Below are 18,674 nucleotides of genomic sequence, written 5' to 3' on the forward strand. Positions count from 1 at the left end.
CAAGTTTTTCTCGTTCACATTTATATTATACTTGTAGAAAATATTTAATTTTTTTAAGTGTCTGAAAACATTTTTTTACAACTAGTCTATATGACTTTACTTCATATTGCTCAAATATGGCAAATTATAAATATAAATGTAACCACTTTATTATTTAAACTAAAGCACATTGATTCTTATCAAAAAACTTTATCCTAATCTTATGTGTATCAATATTATATTCGAATATTAAATTTACATTTGCATGTGAAGAACGATGGCTATAATTTACAAACAAAGCAGAGCAGAACAAACAAGTTGTCCATGTGTTCAAAATGTCAATGGCTTTTCTTTTTCTAATGTGTTTCAAAGTTAACTAAAATCCGCCTCTTAAGTGTCGCTCGAGTGAAAGTCTGAATGTTACGCTTAAGTCGCGTTTAAAAATTTTACTTGTAGGCTTATTTTATAACTTTTAACGACAGTTCGGTATTGTTATAATATTGTTGCACAACTTTTTCGTCATGTAAAATACCTGCGCAACGATATCTCTAGCTAGTAATAAAATCATTACAAAATAAGTCTACTGGATACATTCGAGTAATATTTTATCCTTGTTGCCGAATATTAAACAAGGATAAAATGATATCTGGGTGTATTCAATTGAAATTTTTGAACATAATCTTAATTTACTTTGGAGGAGAGTTGAAGGAAACCTGAATGACTTTGGATGTATTCGCTTTTTATGCTCACATGCACAATTTCATTCTTGTTATCTATTAAATATTAAATAAAAGATGCTTACAAGTGCTATGAGCAAAAGTAAATGTCCTGTGAGTGACGAGGAATATCCAATTGGAAAATCTGAACTCACTCTAGATGTACAAATATTTTTAATAAATATTTATAGAATATTTATAGAATGTTTGTGTGCTATCTGAATAATGCTATTTATTTCGATGTCGCAAGAAAGAATTTTATAAATTTTAGACTTACCAAATTATAATTTTGGACAGCATATTTTTTTCTCTTCGATCTGTGGAATAGATTGTTCCAGGTCCAAGTATTCAATGCTTATTTTTTTCTCATCAAAGATCGGTATACGTTATCTCGTTGTTAATTCTGAAATTCGCAACACATGATAACATGTTCTTTCGTTCGTGATTTTATTATAGAAACGGTCTAAACATGGGTTCTAGATCATTTATGTTGACTTCTTGGCAGCTTGTTGAACCTACACCTATTATTTATTAGAAGTTAACTATTATATTGAGTTACTGTACTAAATGCAGCTACTTGATGTACAAGTTTCGTCATTTGTTAAGTTATGTTTATTTATATTTTTATATATATGTTTTCTATTGTGAAAAAGACGCTTCGCAAGGCAATTAACACTTGACACATAATCGCTGATCTCGTTCGATGGGATTATGAAGTAATTGTTTCAACAAAGGGGCACGCGACGAGAGCTCTAATTACAATTTTATTGATTACCGCTACTTGTACTTTCATAGGAGTGTAATTATTGTGGTAAGTGTGTTCAGCGCAACTCGCAGGATGCTCTTTTATCTCGATTTGTTCTGTAGATACATCGTGTATCACACACACACACACACACACACACACACACACACACACACACACACACACACACACACACACATATATCTTTCTAGTGATATATATGTATAACTTAGAAAAATTGCATAGCGAATTTCAATTAAGGCAACCGATTATGTAATTCAATGATGGAGTTTCGATGAAGTTTCGATCATGTTAGTATAGTTTTATAAATAATTGTTGTCATTGTACATCTTATTGTGATGTACACACAATTTAAAACAATGTAATGGAGCGTCCTGCAAGATAAATTTTACATGTATACAACGTAAATAATGTTATGAATTTGTCAGTCAATCAAATTTGTTATGGCGGCTACTATTATTGTTTTTATTATCATTGCTATTATCGATATTATTGCTGCAATTGTGTATTTATTATTGTAACTATTTGTATATTGTCTGTCGGCTTCGTCGCGGTAAGACAAATTACCTAAAGAGAATTTATCGATCGTTTATCGACTATCAATCGATTGATCAGTTGTCGCTATTATATCTATATCTTGTAATTATCGCGTCACCTGTGTCTACGACGCGTGTCGCGAATGAAGACACTATTTCCCGTTTTATATCATTCAACATCGACATATTTTATTTCGGAATAAAGCCATTTTTCTCAGATTTTTATTTTATTCGTGATTTATTTCCTTATTTTATGTTTATCTTCTTCTTTTGTACTATTAATTTATTATTAGTAAAACGATTATTAATTACTTTCGCTTTATTAAGAGTTATTCGCGCACTAACTTGTAACTAGCTTATTGTAATAACTCGATTAACGGTCCTTACCTCTTTCTAGATTTTAAAGTTAATTAATGTAACGTCGAGATAAGAGGAGAAGAAATTCGTTTAATCACTTTAATCTACATTGGTGCAATTGGAATAGTATTAATCTGCGAGAGTAAAAGTGAAATGGGAATATTCATATTTAGGCGCTAGACACAGGTCGAGTTAATTTGTGTCCACAAACCGAGCCAGTCTCAGACCACCGTCCCTTTCCTTTTCGCCTCGCACCACCGTCGAGAACGAGCCAGGCAAAAAGAAAGATCTTTCCGTTTCTCGAGAAAGCTGTTCTCACTATTTTTCATGAGAAATTTCGTCCTCAACTCTACCTAGCCGTCCGCGCTGCTCCACGCGACTGGAGAGACAGCGTCAAAGAGATCTAAATTAATCTGTATTGTAACTACAAAGATAATTGTTATTCGGGAACTGTGCATAATTATTGATGTTTAATAACTACGTTACATTTAGCGAAACTTCAATATTTATTTTTTACAGTATTATTTCTACTAATAAGATAATTGATGCAGTTTCTGTGATTGTATTTCAAAAATTTCATTGCTAATTCTGAAAATCTATAGTAAACGTAAACTATAGATTTTCAGAAATGGTAGTAAATTTTGGAGCACAGTCTGTATTATACTTAAAACTTTTCTACTTCTTGTTAATTGATGTCTGAAAAGATAACAAAGCACAATTTCCAAAGTATTTAAAAATAATGAAATAGCCCAGTCGTGGAAGCGCACACCTTCGACAACTTTTGCCAAAAACAATTCTGTCCTTTCGAGGGATCGATATGGTCTTTCTGTACATTTACGTCCTTCACAAAGTTCCTTCACGTCGTAAAAGGTTGCGTACCGACGTCGTGAATTTCTATTTGCGTTATTTTATTGTTTATTATAATTATTCTGAAAAAAAAATCTTTAAAAAAAGAAATCCTTTCTCTGTTAAGCCTTTCATTCGTCGGATTCTTATAATTATCGAGCGACAATTATCGATTCGTTTTAATAATCTATGTTAATGATTTTTCCTGCTTGTATCTTTTAATCTCCTTTAAACTCTGTAAATCGTATTTCCTGAAAAGGATCCTAAAGAATACGCAACCGAGTTATTCATCAAGTTCGTGTTTAAGATTATTAAGCTGAAGAGAAAAAAAAAAGAAGAAAAATAGAGCGAATTTTAGACAAATCCAATGAAATAACCTAGACAGAAGACCAATCGTGAACAATAATAGGGATCTGTCTGCCAAGGATTGGTAAACAAATGGCAGACAGATTTGCTCAAGGCTTCCACAAAAGCTCTTATTGCGTCCCGTCCGGTGAGCTTCCCGACGGTGGTGCGTTTAGATCACGATATGTGAGACTAGAAATATGAGAGAGAGAGAGAGAGAGAGAGAGAGAGAGAGAGAGAGAAAGAATGGGACTCAAGTAACGAGTTCGATTAGTTGTAACGGCGTAGACTAAGAAATTAACCGACTGCGTACGTGTGCTGGAATTATTATCATGGAATTCTCTAGGAGAATTCCATAGAGAACTCTCGATGTAACAACGCGCGAGTAAAAACGTTCCGACAGACATCGGGAAATGCTGCGCTGAAATTGGGTCCATGTTGCATTTACGCGAGATATTTTTGCACTTTGTCAATCAGAAAGTCGGAGAAATTATTTTCTGGCAATAATTATACGAATACTGTACGACACTATCAGAACATATTCCGTATTTTTTTACTGTAACCAGCTATTTCTAAAATACGCCATTGTTAATATAGGACATTTTTATGTGGCACTAAAAATAAAAGATTATATCGATTTTTTAATGCCTTATGACTGTATGATTATTAACTAATAGGTATTCGTGGATACATTCATGGACTTGAATATTTTCTTCAACTACGTTAAAATTGTTTAGACTAATATTCTTTGCATAATTTTAACATAGTCTTATTTCTCGAATTTTCAAATTTAAAATGTAGAAAAATTAATTATGTTATTAGTAGTATTAGAGATTTTGAAGATACTTTAATGATAAAGAAATATTAATTTAAAATACATTGAGCCCGCGAAAATAAAAAAAGTAAATTCGAAACAAATATCGATTAGGATTAAATATTAATTGCTATTAGAGAATATTCGTATAGCTTAATTAATTTTCTACGAAAGATAAGTTAATTGTGATTACTAATGTCAATTGCATTTACATAGATTTATGTATTAATTTTTTAACTTAGTATGTAAATTTCTTAATGTATTAACGAATATAACGAATATAAGTAATATTATTTAATTATTTACACTCTGTTCTCGATTGTAAAAGAAAAGAAAGATCTTTGTAATAAAATTTGGAGCATGGACCCAAAATATTGTACATATTGTAAATGCACTCTTTAGTATTACGGCATTAATAATACATTGTCTAAAAAACGTACCAACATCGTGGAAATTAGCACGAACGATTTATACATATTATACGAACGTCAACGATCATAATTATATTTTCTCCGCTATAATAGAATGTTTAACATTAACGTAGAAATGATCCCGGAACCAACTGACATTTATACAACCTCGTGATTTTTTCTCCTGCATTTATTGAGGATTAATCGGTAGATTCCAGTCATTTTAAATCAGCTCAGAAGTAGCTGTTAAGTAGATGTTCAGTGATTATTATTTGCAAGAATATATTTAAAAAACAAAGGAAAGACAAAAGAGAGAGAAAACAAGATGCATATTCAAGCCACACCTGGAGTTGACTTCATCAAACAATGGTACATTATACGTAGTAAAAGATACTTTTTGTAACATAAAATGAAATATAATCATTTGTAACAGCAGACTACAAATTAATTTTCTAATCTTTATCTTTTTCTTTTTCATTTTTTGTTTCTTCCTCTTCTTTTTCTTTCTTTTTTTCTTTTCTTTCGTCTTCTTTTGTTATTATTTAAATACATACACACATAGTGATATATTTTTTTAAGATAATGCCGAGTCATTGATAACAAGAAAAAAATTTTTACAATTCAGTTTCTAAATGTTTATAAAATGTATTCAATGTATTAATTTTTTTTATTAATGTTCATCAATCGATTTATATTACGTTGTTATCTTAATTATTTTGTATTGTTTTATATTGGGTTGTCCGAAAAGTTCGTGCCGACTAAAATTTAAATTTTAGTATACATTTATTAAATTAAAATTTTCTGCGTTTCAATTTTCCTTCAACATCGGCACGAATTTTCCGGACAACCCAATATTACATATATTATTGTGTAAAATATAAATGGACTAATATATGAAACATTAAATGTTACAATTTATTTTGAGTAGAAATAAGAAATTCATTAAATAAAAAATAACATTAATTTAAATGTGTCAATTTTCCTCGATCAGCCGTTGTGAAATGAAATAAATTCTATTTTTTAATTATATATAATTATATATAATATAATTATATTTTTTCCGTACTTCTGGCTATCATTTTTTCAATAATGCATTACTTCTGCGAGGTGCCTTTCAGTAATAATCAAGAGTAATAATCAAGATCATCCCCAAAATATATTAAAAATTCTGTAATTATCGGCACTGGAATGTTGTTTCTAGCAGTGCTCCGTATTATGCGACACGTGTTCGAATGTAGAGATTGTGAAGAGCCAAAAGTTACTTTTCACTTTTTAGCAAATTGACCCAAGAATATCCTACGAAATATAATTTATAGAAGATTTTCATATTCATATTTCTTCAATCATAATTTAATGTTTGTTCCTGCATCATCACAATTGAAGATATAGTAGAATTCTACCATATCTCGTACTCACTCCACAAACAGCTTCTGACTGAATCCACTCCATTCTCCTTTGATTCTCTTTGATATCCCATATATCCTATATGTATATGTGTATGCGATTTTGGTATAATATAGTGCTCACAAGTATAAGTTTAGTTCAATTATCAGCCACGTGATGTCTATCACTTTGTATTTAAGCGATTATTTAAATTAATTGTCGAAGTTATATTATGCCTATGTTAATTGATTTATATTTTTATTAAAATTTTAGTAAATTGTATAACTTTAATTCTTCGCTTTTAAATAGAATTTATTATCAAATTTATCTTCATCGAATTTGGAAATCAAATTAACAATGCAAATAATCCTTCCCGAACTACTTGTTTTTGATATGATTCCTATATAAGAAATAAAATATAAATGAGCATTTCGGATCCTCTGTAGAGGTAGAGGATCGAGTAGACTGATACTGATGAAAGCGCTTCCTGTCCCTATCTGGTAAATTAGAACAGGTCAACATGATTCAAAATCTTTATTTAATAGTTTCAATATACAGGCTCAGATATAAAATAATACAAAATTGTATTTCAACATAGTAAGTCTGGTTTGGTTGGTAGTATGTTTTCACAAAACTGATCTATAAAAAAAAGTCTGAAAAAACAGACTTGGATAGTATTCATATGGCTGCCATGAATATTGTCTATCATTTTATTACCAAAAAAAAACAAGATACAATATAAATAGTAAATAAACTAATTAATCGATAAAAGATGTATAAAATACTAACTTATTGAGTTAATCTAGTTTATAAACCTATAAACCTATAAATTAATAGATAAACCAGAATAGCATTATTGTGTTGCAATATTAGTACTGCCAATATTGAATATCTAGTATATATTACCTGTACTATAGTTCAGCTCTGTAGCAGTGAATATGGGAACAAAGCTAATGTAAACAATACTCTTAATTCTAATTACAGAATTACTATTTACCAGACTTATCACGTTGAAAGCAGTTTGAGATCTCAGTTAACAGGAGCCATTGAACAGGAAACGCCCATAGGCACTATCCTTATTCAACCAATAACATGAACTACTTTTTTGCATTCAGCATAACGCAACAGTTTTGCTGTTCAAAAATTTTTATGATAAAATATTTATATATACTGTTTAGACCCGGAATGCACTCAACATCTCGCAACACATTTACTTAACGGTCGCTATGGTCGCTATCATGATGAAAAGAAGAAAGATGAATCACTCCCATTATTCACCATGGTGGAGGAAATCATGGAGGAAACCAGCATGATGGAGGAGATACCACAGTTGGTATCATCAGCTCGATTATTATCACAATCGGTATTTGCGCAGCGATTGCAGGTAAATTCGTCGAATTATTGAAAGATAAAAAGCTTCAAAGTCTTATCCGCGAGAGATTAGTTTCTCAGTTTTTCACTTGATCGTCGTTCGTGGAAGAACGTGACGGCTTTTATTCGTGTATATACATACATAATATTGCAGTGTACTCCGCTGTGCGTTTTCCTTTCGCTCTCGTTCTCCACTGCACATAAAAGACTGACTCGCAGTGACGTGCCCTCATCAATCAATAATTTTTTACGGCACGCAAATTTGTGTCTGAATATGTAATATTGGTAATTATACAATTTAGCAGAATCACCTCAAAAATCAATAAATTTAGACTTATTCGATGCGTTTTTGCATGAAATGAAAAAATCTAATAGAAATAAGTTCTGCCTCAGAACCAAGATATTAAGCATTAAAGTTGGAGACTTTAGAGATACTTGCCCTTCCGACTTGTTACATCCGCTATGTATTAATTACACAAATTCATTGCTTTACAAACATAAATTTACTGTCTTTGCATTAGTGAATTTGTAAAGCAGAGAATTTGTTTTTAAAGCAGTGAATTTGTATAATTAAAGCAGAACATATATGTGCTATATCGAATCAGAATGACAGATATTTTAACCTCTAAAGTCTCTAATTTTAAAATTTAATAACTCGATTCACGAGACCAAGCGCCGCATTTTTTTGTCAGATTCTTTCATTTTGACTGAAAACGCGTCGAATGAATATATTTTTATTAAAATTTTAGATGGAGAGGCTATTCTAAATAATTATCCAAAACGTTATATACTTCGTAGAAGAAAGATTAATGACGCAACTTCATCATCCAGCGAAGTAACATACTTCCATATTTTCACTCACATTGTATTTGTTTACATAATTCTATAATGATTTTTCTAATTAGAGGACCGAAAGAATAGTTTCCATCAGAGAGAGATTGTTAATTATTGTTAATTCTCATTTGTAACATTTTTATGTTGCTATTTGTGCAAATTGCATCATGACACTTGTCGAATACGTGCAAACTCTATCTGATAATCCTTACTTCGGCGCTGGCTTTGGTTTATTTGGCCTTGGAGCTGGAGCTGCTTTGTTGAGAAAAGGTGTTCAGGTTGGAGCTGTATTATTTAGGTACAATTATAAATTGCTTGCTTTATACAGCAAATTTTTTATAATATTTATTGTATTTGTTAAGTACAGTTTGTTTATTTAATTTAATATGTTACTTTTTTATTAGACGACATTATATGATCACTTTGGAAGTTCCATGCCGCGATAAGAGTTATCAGTGGCTTCTGCAATGGATCACGCACAAAGGCGCACGAAAGACACAGCATCTCTCTGTGGAAACTAGCTTTGAACAGAGAGAGACTGGTCATGTAAAAACCAAATATGATTTTATTCCTAGCATAGGAACTCATTTTTTCAGGTCAGGATATGACTGAATTTTTTAAATGCTAATATTTTCTGCTAAAAAATAAAATTTGGGTGCAATTTAGTGACATAAGTCGACAAACATCATTCTATTTGCTTGATATATATTCAAATGCATTGAGTAATGAAGAACAACATTTGTTTCATCTATATTAATTACAATTTATTTTAAATTAATTTATTTAAACTAAAGCTGGAATTTCTTCGGCTTGACTGTCTTCAATATCTTTCCTAATTTTACAGATATAAAGGCAACTGGATAAAGGTAGAAAGAACTAGAGAACAACAGACTTTAGATCTACATATGGGCGTACCATGGGAAACTGTGCAGTTGACGGCGTTTGGCAAAGACAGAAGCATATACTTTAATATTCTCGAAGAAGGTTGAGTTGTTAAAATATTTACAGACACATTACGTAACATCAGAAAATCAGAGGCAATTCTTAATTCGTATAGCCAGACAAATGGCTTTGAAAGAACACGAAGGAAAGACTATAATGTATGTTGCCATGGGGAGCGAATGGCGACAGTTTGGACATGCCAGAAAGAGAAGACCGCTGGAATCGGTGGTCCTAGATACCGGTATCTCCGAGAGGATATTAAACGATTGTCGGGAATTCATCAATAATCCGTCGTGGTACAGCGAAAGAGGTAAATCTAATAGCGAATTCAGTTCAGTCACTTGCATTACAGATTAGATTAGTGTACACTAAAAGCAACTAGATGTGAAATTAGTGAAGTTAATGTAAAAGTATATAAATATTTTAAATACTCAATAATGATATTGTCTTGTTATTTAATGTTAGAAGTAAGAACAGTCATTATCGATTTTTATTTTTTAGATTAATAATCTTCTTGTGTAAAAGATAGGATTCTATAAAGTTTTCAATTTTTAACTAATCATGTTTTATATTGACAAAATAATTTTTTATTATTTTCTTTGTTTTCATAATAATTTATCCGTTCGTTTCTTTTAATGAATAAAAAATGTTGATAATTCCAGTGTTAATATATTATTTCATTGTTTGTTAAAAATTAATTATATTAGCAACTGCATTTAAGTATTTTATTTAAAATAGTCTTTATGTATATTAATCTCGTATAGTGCGAGTGACAGAATTTTTAAAACTAACAGAATTTACTATAAGATTTTTACTTTCTGCTCTAAATACAAAATCCGATGTCATTCATTAGCAAATCGAAAAAGCAATGCTGCATGTATATATGTTTCCAAGAATTAAGAACAATCTTTCTAGGAATACCATATCGCCGGGGCTATTTGTTACATGGACCTCCGGGATGCGGTAAATCTTCATATATTACCGCGTTGGCCGGGGAATTAGAACGCGGCATTTGTGTTTTAAATTTATCCGAAAGAGGTCTGACGGATGATAGACTGAATCACTTATTAGCAGTAGCACCACAGCAAACGATCATCCTGCTGGAGGATATCGATGCCGCTTTTATCAGTAGGGAAGATTCTAAACAAGGTAGAGATGACTTTTAATTATAAAGCACAAAATAAGGTATTAGAACAATAAATAAATTAGTTATTTTCATATTTTACTTTCAACTTCAGTTAAGGCAGCATACGATGGTCTCAATAGAGTAACGTTCAGTGGTCTATTAAACTGTTTGGATGGTGTGGCTTCTACAGAAGCTAGAATATTATTTATGACGACTAATTATTTGGATAGATTAGACCCTGCGCTCGTTAGACCGGGCAGAGTCGATGTAAAAGAATATATTGGTACGTATAGAAAAATAAGAGACTAGAAATATAATTAATGAACTTAAATATAATAATTATTTCGATGCTATCTTTCAGGATGGTGCAGTACAAATCAGGTTGAGCAAATGTTTTTAAGATTTTACAAGGAACCGGGCAAGGATTCTGGTGTACTTGCAAAGGATTTTGCGAACAGCGTCATGTCTTTCAAGAAAGACGTCAGTCCGGCACAGATTCAGGGATACTTCATGTTCCACAAAAGTAATCCCAACGCGGTCGTAAATAACGTCTCGCAAATTTGGGAGCTCACGTGATAAAAAGTGAAATTGTAGTTATAATTTGAAGTAAAGCTACATGCAATTGGCTAGATTAGTTCCCTTTCTGTCCAAAAAGGTACATTTATACTATTCTCAAAGAAGAGAAACCAGATTATAGTATGGATAATGAGTCTAGTTGTAGTCTAATTGTTTTTATTTTCCCTTATAAAACAAATACAAAATGGGATGGAGATCTCAGTGAAAGTAGCTGAAAATATTTCTATTAATCGTGTGATATATACAATACATGATGATATTATCGTTGACGTAATGTCATGTATTGTAAAATACAACGTCATATTCTCACTCGATATGAGTATGTAATACTCTACTATTTAATATCAATACATGAAGGAAGATGGGCATTTGAAATACCAACAAAATTTATCTACATATCTCACACATTTTTCGTGTAACTAGTGCACTACTTTGCATTTGTACCACCGGTAATTGTATACGGACGAATATCAATGCTGCTTTATTTAAAAAAAATTATATAACAAATACCAATCTTTAATTGGATGCTGCATTAAAAGAAAAATTTGTGTATATGAAATGATATAAAACTTATGATAATGTAATGGTATTAATCATAAAAAAATTTGTGTACGAATATCATAAAGAAAAGGAGTTTGCACTGGATGAGTTTAACAGCCTGCTTGAAATTGATTTGCTACACTTTTCTAATTGAAACGTGCCAATTTGTACTGTAGTTTTAAAATAGATTCATATATATATTAATTAAATATATAGAATATATACTATGTAAAATCATTTATATATAACTCTCACAAAAAAGGATCGAATAGGAGTTATATATCGAAAATAGATCTATTATTAGATTCGTTAAGAAGTTTCTTGGATTTTCTATTCTACATACTATTAATAAGTAGTTTATATGCCGAATCAGCCGATATTTGTGTCTAAATTCATTTGATATTCAGATCATGTTTTCTTTCAACTGTTAAAGATATTTACAACATAAATGTTAAAACCTTAAGTTAATGAAGTTTGATCATATTGTATAAAAATCAATTTTTAATATACAATGATTTAATTATGACTGCACATTATTTAAAGAGACGATATTTATAGCAAAATAAACGTGACGTCTTTGCTCTATTCTATACGATTCTATATGTACATATTATAGTCTTCATGTTGATTTAAATTGGTCTAAACGTTGTATGGTATTATAAAAGTTTCTCTTTAAAATCAATAATTTTTTCTTAGATATAACAATAAAATTATCGAGTTTTCTTCTTGCACATGCTTAGACATATCTTCTAATATTGCAATTTATGTATAAGTTAAATCGCGTACATAAAAGTCATAATACTAAAATATTTATCTTAATTGTATTGACAAAATCTCTGCATCACTGATTCTCAAACTTTTCAATTGCCGGAACCCTTTTCATAAAAACATATTTTGCGGTGCTAATAAATGACGGAGTTTGTTCAAATGCAATTAAACTTTTCAATTTTCAATTTTTTTTCCTACATATGCGGTTCAGATTGTCGTACTGATGTATCTAAAAACTCCAAATATATGGCTCGTAATTTAGAGGATCTGTTTGCTCCATGTGACTGGCATGACTACTGCCGCTGACCATGCACGATGGATACGCGACGCCGGAATTGCTCGGGCCTGACACAGGTGGAACTATCGGTGCCAATCTGCAGTCCGGTCTCTGTTGCATTATTGGGCCCATCGACATCAGTTGCGGTGCTGGTGGCGGAGGCGGTTGCGACAGTGCGGGAGGTGCGGTAATATTATGCACTGGTTGCATTATGTTAGGACCCGAAACATAATTTCCCACTAAAAAGTGATTTAAAGAAATTAGTTTTTTTCTCACATGTGTATTCATATTATTTGTTATCAGAAAATTATTATTATTATTATTATTATTATTATTACTCAACACTTACTGTTTCCAGGATTATGGAACGGTAATGGAGGTTGTTCCTGTATTATGTTTGCCGGAGGTGAAATCGCTTTTGGTGGTGGCGGTGGCTCATTACTTTTCTTCTTCCGCACGATACGTTTTTGACTGTTATTTATTATCTGATTACGTTTCTTATCACTACTCTTCTTCTTCTTTTCTCCCGGCATTTTCGGTTTGTTAGGACGATTGCCACTAGGCTGCCACAAATGAACTGTGTGGACTGCATTGCCTTCGCTAAAAAAAAAATACATAACATTTTGTTTTTATGTTACAAAAAATGTTTCACAATTAGAATACATTTTAATTATAGAAATTTATTTCTTAACAAACTCAGTCTCTTTACAAAATTTTTTTAGAAGTTCCTAAGGAACATTTCAAAAGAAAAATTATAGAGATAATTTATCTAACCCTTGCTTTTTGCCCAATTTCCAGCTGTGTATCCCAGCTTTGTGAAGCCTCTCTCTAATTGTATCCACGCTGCATTTAAGACCTAGCGCAGGTGCTACATATTTAGCGGCGGTGAGAGGATGCTGAGTAGCCATTGCGACGATGGCCTCGTCTTGTTCCTTGGTAGTAATTCTACGTCGACCCTTTCGTTCCTTTGTTTGCACATTGCCTTCCTTATGCCAACGTTCTAACCATCTTTTAACAGTACGTTCCTGATTAATTCAAAATCATGTCCATGTAAATCTTTTGTGTTAACTTTCTCAAGTTTGTAATACAACTTTCATAACTATTCACATATAATCTAGAGATCTACAATAGATGAGATATACAATATATGAATTATGTCTAGGTTAATTTAAAACTTAGTAAGAGCAATATACTTTTGACATACCGATCTATCGATCGCCAATGCAATGGACAAGGTGGATAGTCCAGCCTCGGACATTCCGATCATACGATTCCTGATCTCCACGCTAGTCTCTAATGTTCCCTTCGCTTTGCCACCTTTCTTCATTTTCTTCTGTCGTTCTGATTTTTGGCCTTTGTGCGACGATTTCTTATTCTGTTGACATTCGCAGGATGACTCACTATTAGAACGACTGATTCTTAAAACGAATGAATCGCCAGAACTACACGTGTCCGATCCTACGTTCTCGTTCGTCTGCTCAGGACTAGAACGTCTGCCGGACTGCAAGTGCTGATGTTGTTGTTGAATTTGATGTTCCACGGTCAGTCGCTGCTGATCGAGACTATGATGATGAGACTGAGTATTCTGCTGATGCGATTGATCCTGCAGTCGCGTCTGTACTTGTGCCTGCACGTGCTGGGCCTGTTGCACGTGATGTTGCTGCTGTTCCTGCTGTGTGTGCAGCTCTTGCAGTTGCGTCGGCGGCGGTGGATGCTCGTGAGGCAAGGGATTTGGTTGTCCCTGTAGATAATATACAAGCATTATATCGTACATGCATATTGTATTTGTCTTAAAAATAATAAAAAATGAACCTGTGGATAATGATGACTCCCTTGCACCAAATCCAACGGCCAATTTTGTACCATGTTCAATCCTGGATGTTGATAGATAGGCTGCGGTTGTTGCACTAGACTCAACGCGTTGCCAAACTCCGTCTGACTCGTAGATACAGAGGATTGCATTTCGGTGACTTGAGGAGCGGAAGGCAGTGGAGGAAGATTTTGCTGAGAAAACACGAATTCTTGCTGTTGCTGTTGCTGCTGCTGCTGCTGCTGCTGCTGTTGCTGCTGCTGCTGCTGCTGTTGCTGCTGCTGCTGCTGCTGTTGTTGTTGTTGCTGTTGTTGCTCAGCGTTTTGATTCTGCTTTAGACTTTCCGTCGGTGCACCATCGTCGGCGTACACCTCTCGAGATCTCACTTTTTTTGATGGATTCTTCTTTTTAACAGTAACATTTCTCTCAGACTTGTTCGAGTCTTTGGGAGTTTTCTTTTTACCTAATTGGGTGCCGGTCGGTCGCCATACCGCCTGTTGAATCGCTGCGCCGTCTGCATCACTGGAAAATTAATCCCATAATCAGAGAACAGATATTAAAAGCTTATTCAGACCTATTCTTATAATATAATATATAATATATAAATATAACAGAATGCTTGCTTTTTCATATTTAAAATCTGAGAGAGTCTAAACAATTTCGAATTGAAATAAAGTTACATCTGTATGCTTATTATAATCTTTATCAATCTATATCAAGTATAAAACTGAAGGACAAAAGTAGAAACCCATTGAACTTAATGTCTTTAATGTATTTCTATACGTATTATTATTACATATTTTAAGATTGCAAGACAAACGACTATTCAGTTGAACCTTTGCGAACATTTTTTTTTCTCTAATGGGAAAAAAAGAGGAAAGAGGTAAACCTTGCAAGAAATTTAATTGAAAAGAACAGAGACTTAAAAAAATCGAAACTATATAGAATATACTCAAAAATATTAACCCTAATGGAATCCTTTGCATGTATTTGCGCGAGGGGCTCCAATTGTGGATTCCAGCTTTGTGCAGCCTTTCTCTCACGGTATCCACGGAACAGGTGAGACCTAACGCAGGAAGCACTGCCTTCGCCGCCGTTATGGGCGTTTGAGTGGCTAAACGAATTATTGCTTCATCTTGTTCTACAGTAGTGGCTCTCTTGCGTCCGCAACGCTCTCGTGTCTCCACTGTGCCTTCCTTGTCAAATCTATTCAACCATCTCTTCACTGTACGTTGCTGAAAGCAATCAAGATATTAACAAATATATTCTTATTAGACAGTCGTGAAAATTCATCAAAGCTACAATGTATTAGGATTCCAAAGGAATTCTGTAAGGAATACTGTCCACTTCTATCAATGTAAATAAGTTTTTATCTTGATTTAATTTATTGCTCTCTATCTTCTTCTAGTGAACAATAAAATTGAATCACTTCATAGAATGACTAATTTACTTTTTATCTTTTTCTAATTAATTTCTTTAGAATTAAAAAACACGAAGAGTAAGTTAAACCATGATTAAAGTTAATCTACATTGGTGGAAATGGGTATAATTGATGTAGATTAACTTTAATCTCAGTTCAACTTATTCCTAAAAAGACAAAAAAATAAGTCAAATTGAGATTATTTTCACATATTTTCTTTCAATTCTAAGAAATAAAAAAATCATATCTTTTTCTAATTCTTAGAATTAGAAGAAGATAATTAAGTTAAACGGAGATTAAAGCTAATCTACACTGATAGAACTGAACCAATTATATATGTAGATTAATTTTAATTTTAATCTCAGTTTAACTTACTTTTATCTTTTAAGAATTAGAAAAATCATTTTAAATACTTATAATAATACCTTTTTAAATACTTTTTAAATACTTATAATTAGAGGAAGATAAATTGAGATTAAATCTACATTGATAGAAATGTACCAATATAGATTAATTTTGGTTCAACTTATTTTTTATCGTTTTTTTTTAATTCGTAGAACAAGAAAAACATTATCAAATCGAGATTAAAGCTGATTTATTAATATAATTTCTATCTATGATATAATGTTTATCTATAATTTCATATAAACATAAGCTTTATTTACCGAGCAATTGACCGCGGCGGCGATCTCTCGCAGGCCGAGACCGGCCTCGTACATTCCCACCATCCGATTCCTCAATTCGGGAGTCGTCTCGTGGACGCCTCTCGTCTTGCCCATCTTCCTCGTCTTCGGGAACGACGGACCAAGCGGGGATTTAAATCGCACGCGACGTGTGACGTACGCGAAAGGACGCGAATCACGTGACGAGAGGCGACCACCGATCGTCGCCTTCGAATCTCTTTCTCTCCTTCTTTCTCTCTCAAAGCTCGGCTTCGCAATCACTCGCGAACATCCTGGAAGGATCCGGTTATCGCGGAATCGATTAACTCAACGGCGAATGTCGTCATCGTGCCAGGATCGTCGACATCACCGAGCGTCTTCGGACAGCGTCTCGACGTCCGGATTCTCGCGGAGTCGTGTCGTTTTCTTTCACCCGCGGACGCGGGGATCGCTCCCGCATCGGTCACCACCGTTCGCCAAACGTCGCGCCGGGTTCTCTTCGGCCTCTTTGACTCTTTCTCGTCTCGCCGAAACGTACGGCTCTCCTTTTCTCACCACTCCGCTTCTCACCGCTCCGCTCCGCTCCGCGCCGTAGCCAGACGAAGGGATATACCCAGCGGGAGGGACACGCGTCCGCGGTCAATACAACTGCCGTCGAGTACAGTCTGTCGAAATTCTTTTGTCCCTCGGCTGGCGTCACGACGCCCAAGACGCGCGCGAGATGAATGTCGCGGCCGCGTCACCGAGACGCAGATCGCGCGTAATCCAGATTCCTGATCGCCTCCGCGGCTCGCCGAACCTCCGGTTCCTCAGGTTCCTGGAAAGTCTCACTGATGATCGTCGCGCGTCGTCAATCGGAGTCCTGCGGACTGTACCGCGCCATCGTCGGTACAGTCCGCGGCGATCGACGCGAGCGACAGGTGTGCCGTTCGAAATTTCGGGCTCCCCAACGTTTCGGTCCGGCAAAGTTTAACAGGCCGATCGGCACACGATATGTGTTTAGTGTCCTCCGTTTTGTAAATAAATTAACCACGTGGCAAATTCGCGACGCGAGTCGCACGACAATACTTGTTCTGACCGCGGTCAATACTTGACCCGCGGACTGTACGCGGGAAAAGTACAGTCGGTGGGAATGACTGGGATACCGAATTGGAGTAAATCGCGTCGTGTCTCATCGATTTATTCCAACACGATGCGATTTTATTTAATTTGATAAATGTTGAATGCAATCTAAACATTCGCATAATGCGCTGTTTGATTTGATCTTATTTTTATACACGACTGATCCATTGATTGCATTATACGGAGTACGGTAATGTATGAGAGGTGCCTTTTGTGACATTTACGTCGCGTGGTCAATAATTCCACGGGCGACTGTACCGGAGAGAAGTGAGGTTATTCAAAGCCCGCGTTCGGATACGCTCGCGCACCTCCGCTGGAATTGTATTGACTCAGAAAACGCACGTGTCAGCCGCGCTTTCACAGGGAGTGCGTTCCATTTGACTTTTACAACACTAACAAGCATTATTTATCCTTGTTTTTAACATTTAAACAATAAGGAAAGAATGATTTCATGCGAACGTCAAATGAAACAACGCACTCCAGGACGATGGCTGCGCGATACCACGTGAAAAGATTCATCATCATCCGCGCTTCATCATTTCCTGGCTTCGAGTAATTCTAAAGGGTCAAATACAGGCTACGGTTTGGACGCTCACGCGATTTAAGCTTCATCATTCTGTCTTTATCGTTCATTCGATTTATTAGACGTAAAATAAGAATAAAAGTATTGAAAGCGCTGAAAGTGTTTAAATCAACTGTAGCCACAATAGAATGAAACTAATAAACAGATTTCAACATATCAGAAATCAGAATACATGGTTTCTGATAAGTTGAAATCTGTCAGATAGTATACATATTATACAAATCCCAGACACAGAATACTTATGATATATTTATTACCATTCATTTTTTGAAATGCAATATAAATATTTTAGACATATTTTATATAAAGCTTATTATTTGAAATATATGAATTATTAAAATATAGACTAAATATTTTATATAATATTTATGATGAATATATGTAAATAAATATTTATAGTACCTATTTTTTACTTAAGTTCTAATGTCTTATTAAGTTATACTTTTATAACATTTACTACAACATTTACAATAAATATTTCGTAATATTTA

General features: G+C 33.8%; 3 protein-coding genes across 3 annotated transcripts in view; 2 read left to right on the forward strand and 1 right to left on the reverse strand.

The window, feature by feature from the left end:
• Positions 1-7,637: 7,637 nt before the first annotated feature.
• Positions 7,638-11,523, forward strand: LOC108694321 (mitochondrial chaperone BCS1). The gene is made up of 8 exons (XM_018203736.1): positions 7,638-7,808; positions 8,273-8,655; positions 8,762-8,953; positions 9,202-9,341; positions 9,415-9,609; positions 10,215-10,448; positions 10,538-10,708; positions 10,787-11,523. The coding sequence occupies exons 2-8, from the start codon at positions 8,525-8,527 to the stop codon at positions 10,999-11,001; spliced, it is 1,278 nt and encodes a 425-aa protein (XP_018059225.1). The 5' UTR covers positions 7,638-7,808; positions 8,273-8,524; the 3' UTR covers positions 11,002-11,523.
• Positions 11,524-12,413: 890 nt separating this feature from the next.
• Positions 12,414-16,595, reverse strand: LOC108694346 (myb-like protein AA). The gene is made up of 7 exons (XM_018203771.1): positions 16,482-16,595; positions 15,363-15,631; positions 14,399-14,918; positions 13,791-14,327; positions 13,361-13,611; positions 12,936-13,186; positions 12,414-12,825 (listed from the first exon to the last, which is right to left on the reverse strand). Exons 1-7 carry the CDS (start codon positions 16,593-16,595, stop codon positions 12,539-12,541), a joined length of 2,229 nt encoding a protein of 742 aa, XP_018059260.1. The 3' UTR covers positions 12,414-12,538.
• A 604-nt stretch (positions 16,596-17,199) lies between these two features.
• Positions 17,200-18,674, forward strand: part of LOC108694395 — a 4,514-nt gene continuing 3,039 nt past the window's right edge. Inside the window, exon 1 of the mRNA XM_018203824.1 lies at positions 17,200-17,398. Within this exon, the coding sequence (XP_018059313.1) occupies positions 17,200-17,398 (199 nt within the window). The remainder of the gene's footprint in view (positions 17,399-18,674) is intronic.

The sequence above is a fragment of the Atta colombica genome, unplaced genomic scaffold, assembly GCF_001594045.1.
Source record: "Atta colombica isolate Treedump-2 unplaced genomic scaffold, Acol1.0 scaffold12, whole genome shotgun sequence".
Taxonomy (NCBI): domain Eukaryota; kingdom Metazoa; phylum Arthropoda; class Insecta; order Hymenoptera; family Formicidae; genus Atta; species Atta colombica.

Coding starts and splice junctions, on each gene's coding strand:
- LOC108694346 (XM_018203771.1), bottom strand. CDS start 16,595: ATGGGCAAGACGAGAGGCGTCCACGAGACGACTCCCGAATTGAGGAAT. Junction 13,612..13,790: donor CATTGGCGATCGATAGATCG/GTATGTCAAAAG, acceptor TGAATTAATCAG/GAACGTACTGTTAAAAGATG. Junction 13,187..13,360: donor AAATTGGGCAAAAAGCAAGG/GTTAGATAAATT, acceptor TTTTTTTTTTAG/CGAAGGCAATGCAGTCCACA.
- LOC108694321 (XM_018203736.1), top strand. CDS start 8,525: ATGACACTTGTCGAATACGTGCAAACTCTATCTGATAATCCTTACTTC. Junction 9,342..9,414: donor CTTTAATATTCTCGAAGAAG/GTTGAGTTGTTA, acceptor TAATTCGTATAG/CCAGACAAATGGCTTTGAAA. Junction 10,449..10,537: donor TAGGGAAGATTCTAAACAAG/GTAGAGATGACT, acceptor TTTCAACTTCAG/TTAAGGCAGCATACGATGGT.